The 22,931-nt window shown below is 41.8% G+C and overlaps 1 protein-coding gene across 3 annotated transcripts; it reads left to right on the top strand.

Annotated features, from left to right (window-relative positions):
• Nucleotides 1-991: 991 nt before the first annotated feature.
• TMEM248 (transmembrane protein 248) lies at nucleotides 992-21,924 on the top strand. 3 transcript variants are annotated; one of them, XM_084650786.1, is made up of 7 exons: nucleotides 992-1,181; nucleotides 11,577-11,753; nucleotides 12,748-13,033; nucleotides 14,394-14,544; nucleotides 16,525-16,708; nucleotides 17,739-17,882; nucleotides 19,193-21,924. In XM_084650786.1, the coding sequence occupies exons 2-7, from the start codon at nucleotides 11,595-11,597 to the stop codon at nucleotides 19,211-19,213; spliced, it is 945 nt and encodes a 314-aa protein (XP_084506912.1). In that variant the 5' UTR covers nucleotides 992-1,181; nucleotides 11,577-11,594; the 3' UTR covers nucleotides 19,214-21,924. The 3 variants fall into 3 exon arrangements, with proteins under 3 accessions (XP_084506912.1, XP_084506913.1, XP_084506914.1); XM_084650787.1 differs by having other exon boundaries at nucleotides 992-1,215; XM_084650788.1 differs by lacking the exon at nucleotides 992-1,181 and adding an exon at nucleotides 1,446-1,581.
• The last annotated feature ends 1,007 nt before the right edge of the window (nucleotides 21,925-22,931 follow it).

The following is a 22,931-nucleotide window of genomic DNA, read 5'->3' as shown; positions in this document are numbered from 1 at the left end:
GGAGCTTTAGGGGCCACCCTAACTCGGCCCACTAGCCACTGGGGGAGCTTTGGGGGCCTCCCTGGCTGAGCCCCCTCCCCACTAGCCACTGGGGGAGCTTTAGGGGCCTCCCTGGCTGAGCCCCCTCCCCACTCGCCACTGGGGGAGCTTTGGGGGCCACCCTGGCTCAGCCCCCTCCCCACTAGCCACTGGGGGAGCTTTGGGGGCCTCCCTGGCTGAGCCCCCTCCCCACTAGCCACTGGGGGAGCTTTGGGGGCCTCCCTGGCTCAGCCCCCTCCCCACTCGCCACTGGGGGAGCTTTGGGGGCCTCCCTGGCTCAGCCCCCTCCCCACTAGCCACTGGGGGAGCTTTAGGGGCCACCCTAACTCGGCCCCCTCCCCACTCGCCACTGGGGGAGCTTTGGGGGCCTCCCTGGCTCAGCCCCCTCCCCACTAGCCACTGGGGGAGCTTTAGGGGCCACCCTAACTCGGCCCCCTCCCCACTAGCCACTGGGGGAGCTTTGGGGGCCTCCCTGGCTCAGCCCCCTCCCCACTAGCCACTGGGGGAGCTTTAGGGGCCACCCTAACTCGGCCCCCTCCCCACTCGCCACTGGGGGAGCTTTGGGGGCCTCCCTGGCTCAGCCCCCTCCCCACTAGCCACTGGGGGAGCTTTAGGGGCCACCCTAACTCGGCCCCCTCCCCACTAGCCACTGGGGGAGCTTTGGGGGCCTCCCTGGCTCAGCCCCCTCCCCACTCGCCACTGGGGGAGCTTTGGGGGCCTCCCTGGCTGAGTCCCCTCCCCCCAGCTACTGGGGGAGCCCCCCCTCTGCCTATCCACTCCCGCTACCGGGGCTGCCCTAGCTCTCAAAGCCCCGCCCCTTCCAGCGAGGGGGAAGGAGGCCGGCGGGGCTGGGCTGGGCGCGGCGTTCCTGTTGGCCGTCAGGGAATCTTGTCCCCCCTGAGCCGCCGTCCGCGGCTGGCTGGGGGTGAGAGGTGACGTGACGGCTGCGTCCCCGGAAGCCGCGGGACGGGAGGGAGGGAGGCCGGCGGAGCAGGGCGTCGGAGCAGCCGCCTGGCCACAGCCTCCCGCAGGGCCGGAGAATGGTGCAGGGCCAGGCGCCCCGCCGCCTGTGAGCCCGGCCGCCGCCTCCGGGCCCCGCCCTGCTCCGCCCCGCCCGGGGGCTTCTTCCCCTTGCGCCGCCGGTAAGAGACGCCGAGGCGGGCGCGGGCCTTGGCGGTGAGCTGCGCCCTGGGGCGGGGGCCGGGAGCCGGGAGCCGGGCGGGGCGGGGCGGGGCGAGGCGGCCCCGCCCCCACGTGCCGCCCGCCCCGCCGCTGGCATGGGAGGGGAGCCGCCTGGTCCCAACGTTTCCTGTGAATTGTGTCCGTCCCCCCCCCCCCCCCCCCCGAGAGAGGCGGCGGCGGCGAGAGAAAAGCGGGTGGGGCGTTCGGGGGTTTCGCAGCTCCGCGGGGGCAGAGCTTGGCCCCGTGTCAAACGGGCCCCCCCCCCGGTGTCCGCCTGAGCGCTGCGGCTTGTTGTGTAACGGCCGCCTTCCGCTGGCCCGCTGCAGCCCTGGAGCAGGAGTCGCCGCTGCGAGCTATTTGGTAACGAGGATCCTCCGCCGATCCCCGAGCACGGGCCGAGTGAGCTGACTAGGTCTCCTCTGCCTCTAGCTTCAGGCCTGTTAATCTCCATGTCCATGTAGTTGCGCTGCATACTTTACAGAAAGGGGATTAATGATCAGGACTTGATTTACCTGGTATTTTGAGGTCGCCCTTAAATCACGAAAATAAAGGTTAGGTTGCTCTTAGCTGGATTTCCATATTTTAGGCTTGAACTACTTCTGCGGATTCGTGATCGATTAGTAAAAAGAATAACTTGAATGGCCACAAAAGCTGGTTCAGATTCTGAGTGATTTTGTAATTAGTTTACTTTGTTTACTACACATATGCTATTTATACTGATTTGCTGTTAATTCATACAAGTGAAGATGTTGCCGTATGCCAGAATTTTCTTATAAAAGATAATGTATCTGAAACAAGGCTGCTAGATACATAGATTTGAATTTGAGCCACGTCTCATAATCATAGTTACGGATACCCTGGGAAACATTCCTGAATGTAGAGGGAAGGACTAAATTACAAAACAACTCTTTCTCCTCTCTTCTCCTCCCCTCTTTTAATTTGTTTCTAAAGGCTTGCCTACCTAAGGAAATTTTACTAGTATAATTATAACCCTGGAATTATACGAGTATCACTGAAGCTGTATAATTGTGCCTATAAATTTCCCTGTGTAAATAAGTCCTAAGTCCAGATATGAATCTAAGTAGGGTTGCTTTTCAGGTCGATGTCAAACTTTTGAAAAGTTAGGTGGCTTAAAGTTCAGAATTGGATGTGTACAATTTAGGGCTGCCTTTCATAATAAAACCTAAATGCATTTTAAAAAAAAAAACCCCACAGGTTAAATTCTGGGGATTGTGAAATGGACACTAAGCCTTTTATCGCTAGGTTGCTATAGTAAGTAAATATCATCACCATCTCACGGCTTTTCACTGGCCTATGTGAAATGACCAAATGGTTTCAATCCAGTTTCTAGTGGGCATGTGTCCACATATCAATTGGCACCTTTTGTTGGCAGACAGGGTATACAAACTGAGGATTGAATTGGCCTTGGAGACCATCTCTGATTCTAGATATGGTCTCTTGAGGCACATTCTGAGAGGGTGGCACTGGTGAGTTCCATTCTTTACAGGCTTTCAGTAAGACTTGGAGGATTGGTATCATTGCTGGGGAAATGTGATTCTCATTTTCCATTTTAAATTCTTTTTTTAATCAACTATGTAAAATGGAAACTGTTTCTGCAGTTTAAAAAAAAAAATCAGAGATGTACATGCATCTGAAGACAATAACAACCAGACGTCTGTGTTATCTGGCTAAGCCAGATGCATCCAGCAACAGACAGGATCTGAAAAATACCCCTGCCACTGAACGATTATTGTACTTTGATAGTGCGGCTCTATTTTTAGTGATTCACTGAGTGTTCTGGCAGTTTTGGACTCCTTTTCAATATGAGCAGCTTACAATTTTTTTGTTAAAAGGAGTTGAGACTTTTTTTAATTAAACATTTACATGTCTGGGCAAATAAAACAGAATTTTAGGGGTCTGTTGGGTAAACTAGCACTTAATAGGATTTCTTGATGGCACAGTTCTGCTGCTCCCCACCCTAGCTCTCCTTGCAAAACAATTGTGTACTGCAGGTTCTGTTTAGGGGACCAGCCAGACTAGTGCATTAAATGGGACTGAGAGTCACAATTCCTGGGTTTTGTTCCTCATACTAACCTTTTTTGTAGCCTTCAATACATTATTCTTTGCCACAGATTACCCATCTGTAAAATGGAGGCAGTATTTGCCTGCTTAATTTAGGAGTTGAGGTTTAACAAAGTTAAGTTGTAGTTTGTTTTGAGACCTTTGCGTGAAACAGGATATAGACATGAAAGGTACTCTTTCTTTGACTCTTTTTTTTTCTCCAAGTTTTTCACCTTAGTTATTTTTTTTTGTTCTTTTGCTGCACCGTGTCCTCGGTTTCCTTCACAACTGTCCACTGTTTTTTTTTTTTTTTTTGATGTTTTAAACAAACACTTTATGTGGTTATATGCTGAATGCCTAAATATAGCAGAGATAAGAGGGGCAGGTAAGTGATCATAAACCCACCTCCTTGTTTCTTTGCAAGTTTGAAGTTTCTTTAAGTTTTGTTTTTGCTTTCCCTAAATACCCTATGGTAAACCTGCTTTTTGTTGAACTCTGCAAGTATAGGTTCAGTTTCTGCAGTTGGATCTACTTGCGTGGACACCCTCCCCCCACTTCCACATAGACATCCATTGAAATCTGCATTGGTGGGTCTGATACTATAATTGGACCCATAGTAATTTTTAACAAAAATGTGCAGATCAGCTAGCAAATGTAACTTGACATGGGCCAGTGTGAAATCTAGCCATAAATTACTAACGGGGTGTGTGTGTGTGTCACATTTTGGAAATGCATGTTTTGCAGAAGTACTACTGGTTTCCATTAATATCGTAAAGACACTAAATGATTCATGAAAATAAGGAAACATGGGAAGAGCCTAGAAAGGGCCGAGATTAACTGTGCAGCTGGAGATATGGAAACATCTCTTCTGAATGCTGAGCTGCACTTTAAGCTGCTAATAAAACAAAATGTCTGTTTATATTTGGCTGTTGTGATGTAAAGATCTTAGCTGGTGGTATAATTAGGTTTTTAAATCCATAGGTCTTACTCAACAAGTCTTGATTCCTGGTCTTGTTCTTTACTTTGTGAAAAAGACGGATGTCATTTAGTGTTTTTCTTTGTTTCCTGTTGTATTATTCTTTTTTTAAATCCAGGACACAGAAGAGTGGGAGGGTAACTTGAACGTTCGAAAGGGCTGGGCACTGGAAAATTTACAGTCAATGTCAGAGCCTTGAAGTAAGGCTCTCGGGACACCTCTGCCAGGCAGCTTGCTGTCTGTTACTGGGACAAGTTTTGAAGCCATTCAGCTGGGAGCTGATGTGATTCTAACAGGATGAATAAAAACATCTGTGAACTCTTAAATTCTTAGTTTTCTCCCATTAAAATCAGTGGTGAAAGAGAAAATAAGAAAACTATGCAAATTAATAGGTAAAAACTTTTTTTTCTCAATTTCATATTTTCTTAGTGTAGCAAGAAGTAGTTCTGAAATTCCCATAGGAAGAGGGAATGTTGATAATTTATAACCTGCTTTCATTGCTGCAGTAAATCAATTTGTATGTCAGTTTGGAGACTTACCTTACTTATTGGTGGTTTTTTGTTCAGCATTCCAGTGCCTTTAGGTTCAGAATTATTAAAATGAATGATTGTCTTGAAATTAATCAGTCTCCAGAGTAGCACTGTAGAAGCCACTGGTATACCTAGCAATTGCAACAGGCAGTGTATGTTGCTGATCCTTTGGGATTTTATCTTTATAATGCCTGCCTGGCTTTGGGTTAACTACAACATCCCTGTAACTTTTGTGTGTGTGTGTGTGTGTCCTTAAGGTGGAGAGTGCATGTTAGTAACTTAACTCAATTTTAATACAGTTTTTTGTCTAGAGTATATGTAGGTATTGACAAAAGCCAAGTGATTTGGATCCAAGGCCGAAGTTCTGGACTGAAAATTTTTACTTATCCGGTTGTACTTGAGATAGTATGTAGATTGCAAAATAGTATGCATATCCTTAATCCTGCAAGGTTTAGGCACAGTGGAGAGAAGTCAAGGACTGTGCATTCACCTGCCATTGGAGCCTCTCTTTAAATTTTATTAGCTTAAAAAAAAGAAACCTGATGCTGTCACTTTGCACATTTCTAGCACAGTTCCTGTGAGGCTCAAAGTGTTTTGAATTAAGCCTCATCAATGCCTTGAGGTAGTTCCGTTCCTCAGATTAATCATTTGTAAAATTCATGTAATGGAGTTAGGGACTTTCTCCCAAGGTCGCACAGCAAGCCAGTGACAGATGCAGAACAGAACTAGAATTGGTAGCAAAACAGAGGTTCTGATAGGTTTCAGAGTAGCAGCCGTGTTAGTCTGTATCCGCAAAAAGAAAAGGAGGACTTGTAGCACCTTAGAGACTAACACATTTATTTGAGCATAAGCTTTCGTGAGCTACATGCATCCGATGAAGTGAGCTGTAGCTTACGAAAGTTATGCTCAAATAAATTGGTTAGTCTCTGAGGTGCCACAAGTCCTCCTTTTTTTAGAGGTTCTGATGCACTTTTTCGAAAGAGATGTAAATATGACTCAGGAGTTCTGATGCCCAGTCCCTGCCTGAACCAGTAGGTTACACCCACTCATAAAAAGTCTCATGGCGATGGAAATGCATATAAATATATTAGTCTGTGGCAGAAATATTTGGACACTGAAAATTTACAGGTTTCAGAGCGGTAGCCGTGTTAGTCTGACTCCAGCGAGAAACTGCAGAATTGGAATTAATTTGCAAACTGGACACCATCAAATTAAGCCTGAATAAAGACTGGGAGTGGATGGGTCAGTGCAAAAACTAATTTTCCCCTGCTGATACATACCTTCTTGTTAACTGTTTGAAATGGAAAGGAGTACTTGTGGCACCTTAGAGTCTCTAAGGTGCCACAAGTACTCCTTTTCTTTTTATGGATACAGACTAACACGGCTGCTACTCTGAAACCTGTTTGAAATGGGCCACCTTGATTACATTGGCCTCATTAGTACTACAAAAGTCCTTAATTGAATTGGCTCATTAGCACTGACCTTCCCCCCCCCCCCGCACACACACTTGGTAAGGCAATCCCATCTTTTCGTATGCTGTGTATTTATACCTCTCTACTGTATTTTCCACTCCAGGCATTCGATGAATTGGGTTCTAGCCCACAAAAGCTTATGCCCAAATACATTTGTTAGTCTCCAAGATGCCACAAGGACTCCTCACTGAAAAAATTAGTTGTGTTTAGGTGCTGTGCTCCATAGTTTCAATCAGGAGTGTGGAATCATTCCGAAGTTACTACGGATTTGTATATGAAGGAGTCTTGATACACTGAGCACGTGCAATTGCTGGTTTTCTCCTCACCTCTGATATTAACCACCCACAGGTTTTGTTGTAAATACTCAAAGGGCCTGTTATCCTTTGGAGATAGCATCCTATAACACTTCCTGACTGTTTTCAAAGTTCTAGGACAGTTTGGTTTCCAAACTTTAACAACCTGTGAACCCCTTTCAAGTCTTGTGAACCTGCTCTTAAAAATGAATATTTCCAGGGATTTTCTCCTTTACCTGAGTATAAATTATAAAAGCATTGATCTTGGACATATAAAGTTTGTTTTTATGATATGCTTATTACACACTATTTATTATTATTATTATTTATCATTACAGTATTTTTATTACATTATGAAAATGGCAACACTCTTTCAAGATCTCACTTTCGTAGCTTGTATCACTTTGAATAAGGCTGTTATAGGACAAGGCTCCTAGGTTTCATCAAGGAGTATCAGATGTGAAACAGCATGAAGGGATTTAAGAAGCCAACTTAAATCGTTCCTCCTACACAAGCATTCAGGTCTTGAGCAGTCCAGGCAAACAACGCACGTTACAACAAAGCTTAAACTTGTTCTTCATAATAATTTAAAAAACAGCACTAGCTGCCTATTTAATTTTTAAAACGGCAAAAAATATCCACCTCCCTTTCCATTTCTTATAAGGAGTCTGAAGTTTAAATCTCCTCAGTGTGATAGATATGCTTGCTTTGATCCGCTTAGCACTTGGAATTCCAGGGGCTGTGGGCTGCTGTCCCCGTGCTGCCCGGTGTTCCTAGGGGCAGCTCTGTCTGCCACTAGGGAACTTTTTCGTGAGAACCCCCTGTAACATTTCGCAAACCCCCAGGGGTTCACAAACGCCAGTTTGGGAACTACTGTTCTAGGAGGATGTTTGGCAACAAGTCCTCAGAAAAGCTGGTGCTCTTTTAGCAACAAAAAATATTTGGGCAGATTTTGTTTTAATGAGTTTTAGCACATCCATTTTGGTGGCTGACTGAAAAGAAACCCCTGGGGAAACCAGAATTCTAATGAAATTGCTGACGGTCCCTTAAATTTACAGTAAGCTGCAATACTGTATTTGCTCCTGGGTAACATTCAGCTTTGATTAAATGCTGTAATAAACCTTGCCTCTTGCTGGGTGGGTTTTTTTAATAAGAAAATTTGGAAGGAAACATTGAATACAACTCTGCTCTTGGTTTTTGTTTTGCTCTGTTTCCATCTCAACATGTCTCCAGTGTTTCTAGACTGACATTTGTGATGAACCCTAGTTTAAAAAAAATTTCAGAAATTTGCTGAAATGGAATCCTGTCCTGCCAGTGACAAGATAGGAGACAGAACTTTAGAATTGGGTCATACCCAATTAATTTTCTTATCTGAGGCAATTCAGCCCTCCCCTATTGCACCTGCCTTTTCTTGACACCTTAATTAGCTTTTCTAGCAGTAGCGCTGTGTGTCTCTGAGAAGTGTGGGCTCTGGTAGGATACGCTTTCTCTTCTTTCTACCTCTTTCCTTTTTTCTCCCACTTCCTTCTCTCTAGCTCTTTCCTATATCCCTCTCCCCCCGCCCACCCACACACAGGATTTTTACCATTAGATGCTTGTAGTGCTGCTACTGATCATTGTTGGCACAATGGTGCTGGTTACCTTAGTCTTTGGGGAGTGGATAGAAATCAGTTAGTGGAGCAAGGTTGTGCACCCAGGATATGATCCTGCACTCTGAAATGAACCCTGTTTTAAAAAGTTGTACCAAGGAAAAGAGAGAGAGATTGTATGTTAAAGTCTGTGCTATGTTTGGAGGAATGCAATAATCTCCTCACTGAACTTTTCTGTCTCCATTGGAGCAAAGTGATTTTTTCTTCCTAGAAGAAACTGATGACGAAAAGTGTAGGCCAGTAAAATATTAGGAATACTGATGTGAAAAGCTGCAGTTATTGTATGGATCATACGTACCGTGTGCTTCTAACAAGAGAGCACAAGGCACACAAACTTGCAGGGAGCAGAATCCCTGACTTAATGAAAATTCCCAAGAGATGGATCTTGTTTTAGTCCTGGATTGCTGAGTCATAACCATTAAAGTGCTATGCTCTTGAGATGCTTGGTTTGCATCTTTCAATTGCTCAAAATTCGGATGGGCAGCACTGGTTTCTAGACAAAAGTCCTTTCCTTTTCTTCTGTGTACTCTAAGGATTAAGATATTTTAGCATGACTACAGGTAAAGCAAATAAAGGAAACAGGATTGCTTGTGGTGTTCTCTGCTTGCGCAGTTTCTGAAGTAGAGCCTCAGAGCTGCACTTTAACACTTGACTGCATTGTTTTCTTTTTGGGTGGGGGTGAGTAATTCCAATAGACCTTAATCCCCTTCACTTGCATAATGGAAAGACAGGAAAACTCAAAAGAAATGGAGAATCAATAGGATTAAATGGAAAGTCTGCTTCAACTCAGTAGACCAAGGGTAGTCAATAGGCAGATCACGGCCATGGGCCAAACCCGGATTGCCATATGCTTTTGAACAAACCCTGAAATCTTTTTATTTACGTATTATTGTTATCTTCTCTGGAGTCTGGACCTTGACTAAGAAATTTGGATCTTGACAAAAATTGACTACCCCTGCAGTAGACTTAGGTCTGTAGAGTAGACCTGGCCTATCTCAGTGTAACTACATTGCAGAGGTGTCTGGAAAATCCACCCTCCTGGGTGGTGATGTTATACCTACCTAAACCCCCCCGCCATGCAGACAGTGCTATGTCGACAGGAGACTTCTCCTGTCAGCATAGCTACTGCCTCTCAGGGAGGTGGATTGACTATGCTGATGGGAGAAGCTCTCCTGTCAGCGTAGGAGTGTCTTCACGTTCGTGCTACAGCAATGCAGCTGCATTGGTGCAATTGTGCTGATGCAGCATTTTAAGTGTCACTCTGTGTGTTCACAGTCCTATCTGCTTAATTTACTGACTCAAGTAAGTTTGTACTTCTTTTCATGCTGGAGAATGAACGGAGAGATGAATCTTCTGGCTCATTCAGTAAATGGAGTTTCTGATAACAGGACTTTAGTTGACGTGTCAGCTGGAAGTGTTGCAGCCTGAGTCTCAGATCCCAGTTTGCACATCCGATGGCTAGAAAAAACATTGGTTTATTGATAAACTGATCAGATTTGGTCAAGATCCAAATGCATAACTGTTAGCCGACGGCCAAGGATGTTTGGTGAGGTGCCAGCTATGCTCGTTTATACCATCTGTGACTTTAACCGCTAGGACGCACTGTCCCTTCGTGGCGGGCAGCCCGGGCTAGGCTGACGGATGCCCCAAGGTCCTAACCACCCATGACTTTAACTGCTAGAGCTCAGAGCTCCTTCGCAGCGGGCAGTCAATACTGACTGACAGGTGCCCCAATGGCAGCACTAAGAGCCTCTCCACACCCGTGACTTTAACTGCTAGAGCTCAGAGCTCCTTCGCAGCGGGCAGCCAGGATTGACTGACAGGTGCCCCAAGAGTTTGCCCCGTGGAGGCGGCACAACTCAACGCTAGGCTCTTAGTACTCTCACCTAATGGCCAGGCTTTAGAGCCAAAACGGCTGAGGTTCTTTAATTGTGTTGGCTGCTTTACAGTAAACCAGAGAAAACAAGTCAGGCTTATGCATAAATGGTTACCAAAATTTATTAAGCTAGATTCTAATCATGTGGTTACAAAATTGCTAGTGCCTACTTATTTAAATGTAGAGATGTTACACACACAAACAAGTTACAAAACTGAAGCCACAATCCCAAAGAAAGAAAACAAAGTATAGAGCTCTATTTCAAAATATGTGTACACTAAAGATAGGAGATCAGGTGTGGGTGCTTCTTACCCTCCTTGCATCTCTCGATTCCAGCAGTGCCAAGCCAGGATCGGTCACTCAATTCCGCGGAAAGACGAATAAGGGACAAGGCGTAGGGACCCTCTTAGCTGCAGAAGCCTTGGGAGGCTGTCACTTATCTGACCAGCAGATAGATAGTGAAAAGCACTCAAAAATCATGGTGCTGTAGGTCCCCTACTTATACCTCTGTACTCCTTTATTCTCTTTCTCCTTTCTTATGCCAAATTGAGGCTGGTCTGTCGGGGTGACGCCAGCTTTCACAAGAGTAGTTTACACTTGCAAAGGAGAGAAACAATAAGTTTCGACTACTGGACATTTCTTTTATCAGGGTAAATATTTTCCCAACTAGGATGTTGGTGTGTGTGCATCACGCTATTTAGTTGGGGCTAAGAGCCATGTCTGTCACAGGGCCTCTGCCTGCTGTGAGCTTAATCGTTGTATCTGTTCCCAGAGGCACATTGTAGCAGCACACCTGTGCTTTCACAGCTTCAAAGGCTGTGCTGGAATATATGTTAAGTGCCCTGTTCCAGCTTCCTCCTGTGTTTCCAGCAATGCTGGTCTGAGAGGGGGGGGCTGGCTGTCTGGCTACAATAACTTCATGAGGCTTTTCTCTAACCAGATCGCTTTTCAAAGTGGAACAGTACTTTGCAGCTACATTGAATAATTCTCACTTATAAAGTGCCATCATCTATTTCACACTTGGTACAGCTGGGTCTTAAAATGGCTTTTAAAGGCTTTTGTCTTAAGTTTGGAAGTATAATAACTTAACTGGAAATTTGCAGACCTTATCTGTGGGCTTCATTGAAACTACATTTCCATTATAATCTTATTAATTCAAATACTGTTCTTATGGAATCCAAATACAGCTGTGTATGCTATGCTGGGTGACTAGTCAAGGAAATAAAATAAAGAACTGTATGGACCACTGATTCTCATTGGCTGTCAGTAATAGGAAGCGTGTTTGATTCTGTTAAAAGCTATGGCATCTTTCTTTTAATTCCATTCTTTCTGGAAATTGTAGTGGTTGGGAGAACAAAATCTGGCACCTTTTCGAGGAATTTTTTTTAGATTTGTTTAATCCGCAACCACATTTTTCTGTTGATTGACTTAAATTATCTCTTAGGAAGAACGTGATTTTTTCCATGTGTCACTCTGTTCTAATGCTCTCCATTTTCAGGTGGATCTAATCAGAATAATGTTCAACATAAACCCTTTGGAGAATCTGAAGGTTTACATCAGCAGTCGCCCTCCTCTTGTGGTCTTTATGATCAGTGTAAGCGCTATGGCAATAGCTTTTCTGACACTGGGTTATTTCTTTAAAATCAAGGAGATCAAGTCACCGGAAATGACAGAGGTATGGTATAATAAGATATGTACACTGACATCCTGCAGTAACACACTTCCTGGCTTTTGTGATGGGACATGCTTATTTAACAAAAAGAAAAGGGAGGACTTGTGGCACCTTAGAGACCAACCAATTTATTTGAGCATAAGCTTTCGTGCTCACGAAAGCTTATGCTCAAATAAATTGGTTGGTCTCTAAGGTGCCACAAGTCCTCCCTTTTCTTTTTGCGAATACAGACTAACACGGCTGCTACTCTGAAACCTATGCTTATTTAACAGTTTGTATGTTTTCTCCTGTGCTAGTGCACAGGACCTGATTGTTTTCATTTGCATTACTGTATTTTAATCTCTAATCTAGAAGCAGTCATTTACCTTGCAAGGAATAATCTCGATACAATTCATTTGACGGGGGGGAGGCGAAATTAATGCTCTCTCATTAGGAGAATGTGTTTGTAAGACTCCCCCCTGCAACTGCTAACCTTATTCTGTTCTAACAAATGGCTTGATTCATGGAACTTCTTCTGATCTTTGTTTTAAGTTACCTTGCAAAACTGTTCCATAGTTTGAGTGCATTTTGATAAAAGTATGTGAGCTAAACTTCATTGGGAGCTCTCTGTATGAGAGAGACCAGGGCTCCTCACTAAACAAAGTTAATGTAAGTACACCAACGTTATTAATTTCATTTGTAGCTCTGAGGAGAGTATTATTCTACCATGCTCTTTATAGCTTTGAAAATGAGTAATTGATCAGTGGGGTGAAGTGGGAATCAGAATTGGCATTTGATTTATAAAAACAAACACAAGCATCAGATATTTCTCCTATTGAGAGTGTTGCCGCTTACTTCAATGGAGGGTAGGATTCAGATTGTCTTGGTGACATGGAATAATATAGATTTAAAACTAGATATTAAAAATCTGAACTGCTCTTTGAAGAAGTGACAGTACCGAATAATTTTGCTAATCTAATCTGTCATCTAATCTAGATTTTTGTCTCGCTTTTTAAAGGACTGGAATACTTTCCTCTTGAGGTTTAATGATTTGGACTTCTGTACATCAGAGAATGAAACCTTAAAACATCTCATCAATGATACCACAACTCCAGAAAGTACAGTGACTAGCGGACAAGCCAGATCTTCTACACAATCTCCACAGACTCTTGAGGACTCTGGTCCAGTAAACATCTCTGTGACAATCACTCTGACACTGGACCCACTCAAACCATTTGGCGGGTATTCCCGTAATGTCACACACCTAAGTTCCACAATTTTGGGGCATCAGATTGGACTCTCAGGTATGCAAAATTTGATTGTTCCAAGAGTGAATAATAATTACACTTCTAATATTACAAATGTCTGAAGAAGGAATATAAAAATCTAGCTAGTCACTAAAGAAATGAATCATTGGCTTAGACATTATGTGCATTGCTAAAATTTTTGTCAGTACTTCACAATCATGAGCCTGTCTCTCTCCTTTTTGGCAAAGAGTAACTTTTCCCTGTATTTGGGGTAATAGGGAAGATGTATGTACAGTCAAATATATACACACTACTTTGCAATCTAAAAAAGATCCAGCAGCCCAGTCACATTCGTTTGAAAGTATTTTCAAAACAAATTTCTGAACTGGAAAAGCTGCTTCTTGCTTATGCAGGGTACACTTGAGTGCTGCTGATCAGTCCATCGGTTTTGGTGGTGGTGAATCCTTCTGCATCAATGATCCAGCTGTACATTAACTGAAAACCTCTTGTTGATTTAAAATCTAAAATACAAACTCGTTCAGGATAAAGCTGCTGAAAAGAAGGAACGATCGTAAAACTTTCCAGTGATGCTAAGATGATGAAAGAATCCTAACCTATTCTGTTGGCTTGCCTGGCCAGACAGACAAGTCAGTGGGTTGTGGAGACTTTGTAAAGTGGTTTACAGGAACTGTTTAGAGTTGAAGTTCAGCATGTTTAATTTTACAGTGGTGCTATAACATCAGGGTGGCTTGCACCTGAAATATCCTATAGCAAACACATGCCACAACTAAAAATCTCTATTGCTTACAGCAACTTTCTCTACTCTTTCCTGAACGATATTGTGTAACTTCTGTTGATCAAACCACCTGGTTTTAATCTGCATATCAAATCTGGTTTATCCCTGGGGACCTACAGTTTTATCATTTGGAGAACCCAGCGGTTTAATCTTATCTCTTATAGTTTTATCTATTGATGAGGTTGTGCATATTAAGGCGCTTTTCAGCAGTTATATCTGCATGGATTTCTCTATAGTAAAAATTAAACTGCAGAAAAAGCAGATGATGAACTAAGGTTTTAGGAGGGGAAGGGCTAAAATTCGAAGATGTAATTACTGATAAAATTGTTGCAGACAGTGGCCGGATTATGCACAATTATAGAGAGGTTTTCTAAATTCAAAAGCTTGTAAAGGCCCAATGGTCATGGGACCAGGTCCAAAACTGTCATCAGTGCTAATAACTGGGTGGTTTGGGGCAGGAGGGGAAATGGGAGTCTGTAATTTTCCAGATATTTCTTTGCTTCCCGCGATGATGGCCACAAAGCTGTGTGTCCACAAAAATACAATCGACCACACGCCTTTTCCTAGTACTTGTTGCTGTTACTGCTCTCATCATACCAACAATTTCTTTCTTTCTAAAAGGCAGAGAATCCCACGAGGAGATAAATATTACGTTCACCCTGCCTGCTGCTTGGAATTCAGATGACTGTGTTCTCCATGGTCACTGTGAGCAGGTGGTATTTACAACCTGTATGACTGTCTCAGCAGCCAGCAATGTGTTTCCTGTCACAGTGTAAGTGCCTTTCTAATTATTTGTTTTTAGGGTTACCTCAGATGTACCCACTACTCTCTTAATGCTTTGGATGCTTTTCTTATGCTCCCCATGACTCTCTAACATTGACTTTGGAAGTAAGTGATACATTCTCTCTTTAGTAGTATAAAGTCCAGTTTGTTTTGAAAAGACATTTGGTGACCTTACTAACACAGTAGAATTTCCCTGGATGTTGTTTAGCTCCATCTCTCTCTTTCTTTTCTCCCTCCCCGCCTCCCGTTATTGTGTGCTGGTGGAGTTCTAGCCACAATCCAGGGAGTGTGGACAGGAACTATGGACAGGAACTATAGAACTCATAGTTTTGAAACTATCCAGATAAAGTTACAACTGTTTAATAATGACTCTCATGTTGGAAGGATATTTACACCTTGTGCTTCAAGTTTAAACCAGTTTCTAACTATTAGAGACCAGGATGAGACCTATTTGGGGTCAGATTATTCCACATATGTCTACTGCAGGGTTCTTACACCATTCTCTGAACTGTCTGGTTTTAGCTACCCTCAAAGAGAGGATACAGGGCTGGGTAGATTACTGGTCTGATCATAGAATCGTAGAATATCAGGGTTGGAAGGGACCTCAGGAGGTCATCTAGTCCAACCCCCAATTTTTGCCCCAAATCTCTAAATGGCCCCCTCAAAAATTGAACTCACAACCCTGAGTTTAGCAGGCCAATGCTCAAACCACTGAGCTATACCTCCTCCCTCAGGTATGGCTGTTCCTAGTTGTGTTCACCTGCAGAGTTTCATTTTAGTACTTGATGTCCTAATATCAATTTTTCCTTCATTTCAAAATAGCATCACTTTGGTTTTAAAAGTGCAAAAGTATTCAAGGGCTTTCCGGACTTCTGCATCCCTAACTTGCTGAAAAGGGCCAGTTCAGAGCCAACTTAGCCTGAGTCATGTCTACTTTAAAGCCTCTCAGAAATTATGCTGATTGTCTTCAGCATAAGCAAACTGCGGTTGTTGTAAGAGAGAGAAATGTTTTCTGAAAACCTTCTTTAAACTGTAATATCTTTAAATGGAACAATGAATACAGCTAAAGTGATATACCATGGGGAAACAGATGGTTCAGGGGATTGGGATGGCATATAGATCCTTTAAGTGCTATCTAAAAGCTAGGTGGTCGTATTATTTATTATCTCTAAGTAGGTAGCTTGATCAAAGCTCAGATCATTGGTGACCAAAAGTTGATTCTTTCTGGCAACTGGTCTGTATCTAATGAGTTTGGTCTCAGTCTCTTCAGCAGAAGAAGGGTGTTCACAAAGAAGGTATCATGATTGACTTCCCCCCACTTCAACAACTGTGTCAAGAGGACAAGGCTGAATAGGCATTGGCGAGTGAATGCCTCTCTTGCATTGAGGTGGCATTGCCAGGTCAGCGCCGGGAAGCTAACATTACCACTGCCTGCGCTGTATCTGTTCTTTGGATGGAATCCTTCAGTTAACAAAATCACACCCTCAAAACAGTAAAATCCAAAGCAGGCGGAGTGTTAGGTGAGGCAAGTGCCACACTACTTTGTTCCTGATGGTAACAAACTTTCCCCTTGTCTTCTCTACACACCTGTGGATCAGGCACACCAAGTTCTCGTTCTTTATCCCCCTTCTCTTCTAGAGCTTGGGGTGGGTTCACTTGAAAGCTGTATTAAAAATATCAGAAGTTTTTTTGAAACCTAGTACATACTCCTCTCGTTAAATGACGGGGGGTTTGACTTTTTGAAACAGATTGCAATGAAAGTTTAATGTTGCTATCGGTTCTAGATTTTCTTTTCCTTTAGCATTATATTTTGCCATTACACTAGGGATGATCCCGAATAAAAACAATACACTGTTTACACTGTTCAAAGACAGAATGACCCTTACTATGTTCTGAAAGTCAGCCATACAGGACACTGAAAATGGCAATTCATCTGCTTGTTTGTTTGTTTTTGTTTTTTTATCCTCAGTCAGCCACCGCATTGTGTTCCTGAGACGTACAGCAATGCTACCCTCTGGTACAAGATCTTCACTACAGCCAGGGACTCGAATACAAAATATGCACAAGATTATAACCCTTTCTGGTGTTACAAAGGAGCCATTGGAAAAGTCTATCATGCTTTAAATCCCAAATTAACTGTCATAGTTCCAGATGTAAGTGTCAATGCTCTATTCTGACTGAATACCTCCTGTCCATTTAACTGAATAAGGTAGTCTTCTCTTGCTGACCTAAAAGAGTTGCATAGCACTGCATTCTTAAATAGTTGCTTGCAGTGGTGGTGTAGCCATGTTAGTCTCAAGATATTAGAGTGACAAGGTGGGTGAGGTGGTCTAACAAAAGATATCAACTTCTGTTGGTGAGAGAGACAAGTTTTCAAGCTACAGAGGTTTTTCTTCAGGTCTGGGGAACCTGCACAACACCTTCAAAAGACATGCCTGAGAGCTTAAATTCATATCTTAGCTAGATGCTAAAAATCATGGTCTTAATAAAGACACTGGATTTATGGCTTATTACAGCGTGTAACCCACTAACCCCTTTTTGTCCTATGATTGCAGAGGCATTAACAGGCCACTTCACCTTGAATGGTCTCTTAGAATACGTGTTAACTTTTTATGCTAAACAATCTTTCACCTTGTATTTAGCTGTGAGATACAGTACCTTTCCCAGATCTGCAGGAGAGCTCTGTGTCGCTTTAAAACTTGTCTTTCACCTCCAGTAGTTGGTCCAATAAAAGAGAGTATGTCACCCACCTTGTCTGTCTTAAATAGTTGCCTTAGCTATGTCAGAGATGGCTGCATTTCAGTGGTGATCTCCATATATCTCAATATGCCTAACAGCTTCTTTAATTAAAGATTTATAATTTGAAATCCTCTGATTAAAGGTGCCACTGTTTTATAGAGAAGTGCAAGAGTAGTGTAATGAATGTTGTTAAAATGCAGTCACTAGTGCAAATTAAATAATGTTAGGAAAATGTGTAAGTTATCCTTAACTGCCAAAACTTAGAGCTCCCTTACTACCTTCAACTTTCAGAAGTTCTGCATTAACAATGTAGAGGAAATCCTTTGTATTGAGAAGAAACAAGGTTGGGAAAGTGGCTTCTTTGCTAATCTGCTAAACGTTGCTTGAATGTCAAATGCCTTCTCTATGTACAGAATCAGTAAACGGTTTTATTTCTCTGTGCAGGATGATCGCTCACTAATAAACTTGCATCTCATGCATACCAGTTATTTTCTTTTTGTGATGGTGATTACAATGTTCTGCTATGCAGTTATTAAAGGTAGACCAAGCAAACTGAGGCAAAGCAATACAGAATTCTGCCCTGAAAAAGTAAGTTTACTTAAGATAATACATACAGCATTGATGGGGGGTGGAAATTAGAAAAGATCCCTTTTATATACAAAGTTTACATTATTTAATTGGTATATAATGATGATTCGCTTCTGTCCCAACCTAAAAAGAAAAGGAGTACTTGTGGCACCCTAGAGACTAACCAATTTATTTGAACATGAGCTTTCGTGAGCTACAGCTCACTTCATCGGATGCAAGCTCACGAAAGCTCATGCTCAAATAAATTGGTTAGTCTCTAAGGTGCCACAAGTACTCCTTTTCTTTTTGCGAATACAGACTAACACGGCTGTTACTCTGAAACCTGTCCCAACCTAGTATCTCATTGGAGGACAGTAAATAATGGCACTGTAAAAGGTGCCTTGTTCTCTGCCTGTATAATCCAGCCCATGGATGTAGTGGAGAAACAAGGCAGAAGATTCCATTCAGCAATTAAATGCCTTGATTAAGAGTAGGGTGTATAATCTGTGGCTAAAGCAGAGGATTGAGAATCATGACTACTGGAGTCTCTTGTATCTCAGCCACTGGCACTAAGACCTTGAACAAATCACTTAATGCTTTGTGCCTCTGTTTTGCCTCCTGTTTGCAAGGCATAGAATAGTCCTCTATGCCCTGCGGGTGCTCAGAAACTTAACAAGTACGTATGTCTATAGTGCTGGTAGATCCTTCAATTAGAGATTCTTATTCTGTAAGTGTAGGGTATTAGTTGCACTTCAGTAAATGCAGAAGTGATTTGGCGTTTTTTAATACCTCTAACATGTAACATCAAGTAAACTGTATTTACAACACCGTATATTATTTGCACTTTGGCATATATCAAGTATGTCTTACGCAGCTTGAAATAGTCTTAAATTCTCTTATTACAAGAAGACAGCATACATTTATTAAAATATTGCTATCACAGCTAGTTCTAATGGTTGTAATCAGCATTAACGAAAATTAATACTGATGTTGGTTTAAGGGCAGTTAGACTAATTATATATACGCATACACACATTCACTTCGCTTAATGGATTAAATATGGATGTATTTAATTATGTAACAAGAAGCTACAATGTACTATCCTTCATTATTAGGGAAACTTCCTACCAAGAGCTGAATATCTTTGAATATTTGATAAATACCAATTACAAAATATCTTCAGATATATTTTGGTGGTCTTTCCAACCTGGAGTCCTCAGAATGGCAATGACAGACGTCCTAGCTGCATAGAGATAAGTAATGTGCAAATAGAGTTGATTTCAATTATACACAAGCTCTTAATTCTGTAATTTTTTTTGTTTTACTTCCAGGTTGCTTTGTCAGAAGCATAATCCATCTCCTTTTACTGAAAATGGCTGAGAACCATAATCATTGCCTGCTGAACCCAGACTGGGTCTTAAGACTTTGTGAATACATTATCTTGCAATGTTGGTTTATTCCAACCAAAGACATTTCAAGTGCCTGTAATTGATTTGTACATATTTATAAAAGTATATTCAGATGACGCACTTGTTCCGCACAGTAGTGCGGCGAGAATCTTTAAATCTTTACCTGTGGACATAGCTGAATGTTTGTGTAGATAATAGATGTGTGTAGTGATAAGGATCACGTAGTCAGAGCAAGATATTTTTGTCTAGCTGCATCTGGGCAGGTTAAGATGCCTTTCCAAATGTCTCAAACAATACAAACCCTTTGTTTTTGCCCAATGATATGTACAGCGTGTTTGAAACAGTATGCATCTTTGATATAATATTGCATTTCCAAAGCCACTGATCTACTACATAAATTCAGTGTGTGTATGTGGCTTAATACTTTTTTCCATTTTCTCCTTGCTTGCAAGAAAAGATATCAACATTTCTAGATTTTTTTTTAAGAGAAATACATATTCACATTTTAATATTGCTGTAGTTAGGACAAACTTGTGCTTTTATCCAGAATTTAATAAAAAAGGCAAAGTCTTATTTTAAAATCCTTTCTATTGTAAAGTGCTAAGATTCACTTTTCATGGGGCCTGCTGGAATGGCAGAGCAGTGATCTGCATTGGGGTTGTATGGAAAGTTTTCCACTTACTTTGCCTCTGCTCCACAGCCTTCAAATCAGCAACTTCCTTGGTATAAAATAGCTTTTTATAACCTGTCTAAAAAGTGGATTTAAAAAAAAAAGGATGCATTCTATTAATAGTCAGTTGTGGCTCCATGGAGCCTGGTCAAGTGCAAATAACAAAGGGAAAAGGAAGATATAGTAACTTAAAGACCATTGTAAGTGCTTCATGTTGGACCTTCCATACATCTCTAAAGGGCAGCTGAAAATGACATATTTTTATTAGCTTTGTCCAATTTTTATCTACTGTTGTCTTCTGAGGGGAAGATGACAACTAGTGGGCTAGTCCTGTTGTGAATAAGTTGAGGGAAACCTTACCTGAGAAATTTGTATTGGTCTTTTTGTCCATTGTTAAAATCAGAGCAGACTTGATTTCTTGGACTGCTTTTGTTCTGTGGGTTTTTTCCCATTTCTGGCTTATTCCGTCTCCTTCCAGCCTGTCCTCCAGTTACCTTTTTAATTCTCGTAAGACAGAAGTTTCCTGTAGACACTTCCACCACAGCTTTTAAAATCTCACTGGTTGCCTTAATGACCCTTCATGTCATCTTTCAGCTTTCCTGTCAGGTAGCGCAATTCTAAATGTGGGTGTATACATTTTTCTTTGATACGTTTCATACTGCCATGTGATACATGAAACCATAAATCCAATTCAAAGACTGTAATCGCTGATATGTTGGCATAAAATCCTCTGTCTAGACACTGTTGATTGCACATTGCTGTGTTCTGCACACCATCTTATATATTGTATAAAATCACTTTTCTTCAGAAAATAGTTCCTCATATAATTGTGATCGCTGTACACAGCGTATTGGTTATTTCACTAAAATGTGTTTTCTCCAGATACCTTAAGATTAAACTTTAGAGACAGCCGTTTAGTTTGAAATCCATAAATGAAATAACTAAGGCTTCTGATCTTCAGTTGAAGCTACTGTTCACTAGTAAAACTCCACCAACGAAGCAGTAAATTTACTAAATAAAAATATGTAGAAAGCTTAAAGTGAAATTCTATTCTACTGCTCCTAACTTATGCATTCCCCACCTTTTATTTAGTACTCGTCTTTGAAACTGACTGAGGGGTGGTTCAGAATGGATAACTGCGGAAGGAGGTTAGTGCTGGTACAGTCAGTACCGGAAAATGCCCCGAGAACACTTACATCATCATGTAAAGATACTTGAAATAAATCCAAAATCAATGCTCTAGTTCAGCAAACTAACGTCAAACCCCAAAAGCCCCAAACAGAACTACCTAGAAAGAAAAACACAATTGGATGTGTTGGGGGAACAGGTTTTTATAGGAGGTGGTTTTGGTAATTAGAGGGGCCAGCTTCAAAAATACATAGTCAAACCCCACAAACAACTGTACTGCAAATAAACATTAAGCTCAGATTGCAACCCACAAATGCAAGGAGATTAGCATTAAGGGCATATTTTTCATTCTTAACTTACCCCTTTGTACCTAGGTATTGCAGCACACAGGTGAGGTCACCCAGTAGGCTAAGACTTTATCATACTTACGAGTATTGGATTGTACCTAGGCACAATATACAAAAATTAAATGCAGCCAAGCAGAAGGGTAAAAACTTAATATTAAAGTGGTTGTTCAGATCATATTGATCTTTCCTTTTTGTTTTCTTTTTCTTTTTAACTATGACTTGAATCAGTTTTGATTCTATTTGTAAGTGTTTTCTTGTTGTTAGAAAGCTGCCATTTCTGTTGCATTTTTCTTTGGCATTACATAGAAAGTCTGAGCCTTGGTTTACAGCCTTCCTCTGCAGGTGATGTAGGGTTAAGATGGTATTTTTAAAAAAAAAACAACACATTTCACTTGTATTGTTGCATGATGGTTAATAGCAGATTTGGTAATGACACTTCTCTCCTATATTAATTTTGTGTTTGTAAGATGTGCATATTGCTTTGCAGAATAAAAAAAAGTTTATTCCGTTGTCTTTTTTTTTTTTTAACCAATTCCTTATGGACGTTTCATAAATCCTCTGTTTAGGTTGTGTGCAACACAAGGGAATTTGTTTTGACGGTGCACAGTAGTCTGGAATTTCAAACCCTATCTTGTGCGTATGCTCCAATAAACACTTCAGTTTAGAATTTAAAAAAAAAAAAAAGTAAAAATGTGTGTTGTGCAGGAGGAGACAGTTGTTTTGATGTCCAGCATGATAAAATGCAGCACTCATGACACTTAAACCCATTTAACCCAGATATTTCTCCTTGTGCTTGAAGCTCCGGTATCCTGCTGTGCAGTTAAAGGTAGATCGGCAAGCTTCATCAATGCAGTACAGATTTCCGCTCTGAAAAGGTAATGAGGGCTAAGATGAGAAATGCCTGGTGGGGGAAGGAGTAGAAAATAGCTTCAGTTACCTTTGAGACAGTGCAAAACAGGACAATTTCACGCCTCAGTAAGAATATTTTTTGTCTTGACCGTTTCCCTTTAAAAGTTAATCTCCTTGGCTATGTTTTCCTGTAGCACTGTAGATTGCTTCCTTTTCAGATCTCTAACAGTGTGGACAGTGAAGGCAAAATGGTCATTTTCCCTCTTGTCACTTTTGCTTTCTGGTTCTCACGCCATACATGCACGCACGGGCTCGCTGTTTGGCGGGCGGGAACAGCAATGTAAACCTCGACTCCAAACGATACCATTCATGAGCATTTTGTCTAGTCCCTTCACCGAAGCTTGCCTCTAAGTTTTTGCACATATATAAATGTTTTTGCAGCTTTTTGCTATTCTCTTTCCGGGTCACTTGTCTTATGCCAGAGGTTTTCAAACTGGGGGTAGCACGGAATGTATTCTGGGGAGGATGTGAGAAGCTTTGGGGGATTAACCCATGCATTTTACCCACAGCAATAAATCACCAGCAAAGCTAATTCCTCCAGGTCCCCAGATGGCGCTGTCCATTTTAATGGATTTCTTTTAAGCTGGCATAGCATAATACAAAGTCA

The sequence above is a fragment of the Lepidochelys olivacea genome, assembly GCF_965140295.1.
Source record: "Lepidochelys olivacea isolate rLepOli2 genome assembly, chromosome: 17".
In the NCBI taxonomy this organism is placed as follows: Eukaryota; Metazoa; Chordata; order Testudines; family Cheloniidae; genus Lepidochelys; species Lepidochelys olivacea.
Note: the sequence above shows the minus strand (reverse complement) of the source record. Positions and strands in the feature narration are given on the sequence as shown.

Excerpts from the sequence above, each read along its gene's own strand:
- TMEM248 (XM_084650786.1), top strand. The coding sequence starts at position 11,595 with ATGTTCAACATAAACCCTTTGGAGAATCTGAAGGTTTACATCAGCAGT. Across the intron at positions 13,034-14,393 it reads GCATCAGATTGGACTCTCAG|GCAGAGAATCCCACGAGGAG; the intron begins GTATGCAAAATT and ends TCTTTCTAAAAG. Across the intron at positions 17,883-19,192 it reads CAGAATTCTGCCCTGAAAAA|GTTGCTTTGTCAGAAGCATA; the intron begins GTAAGTTTACTT and ends TTTTACTTCCAG.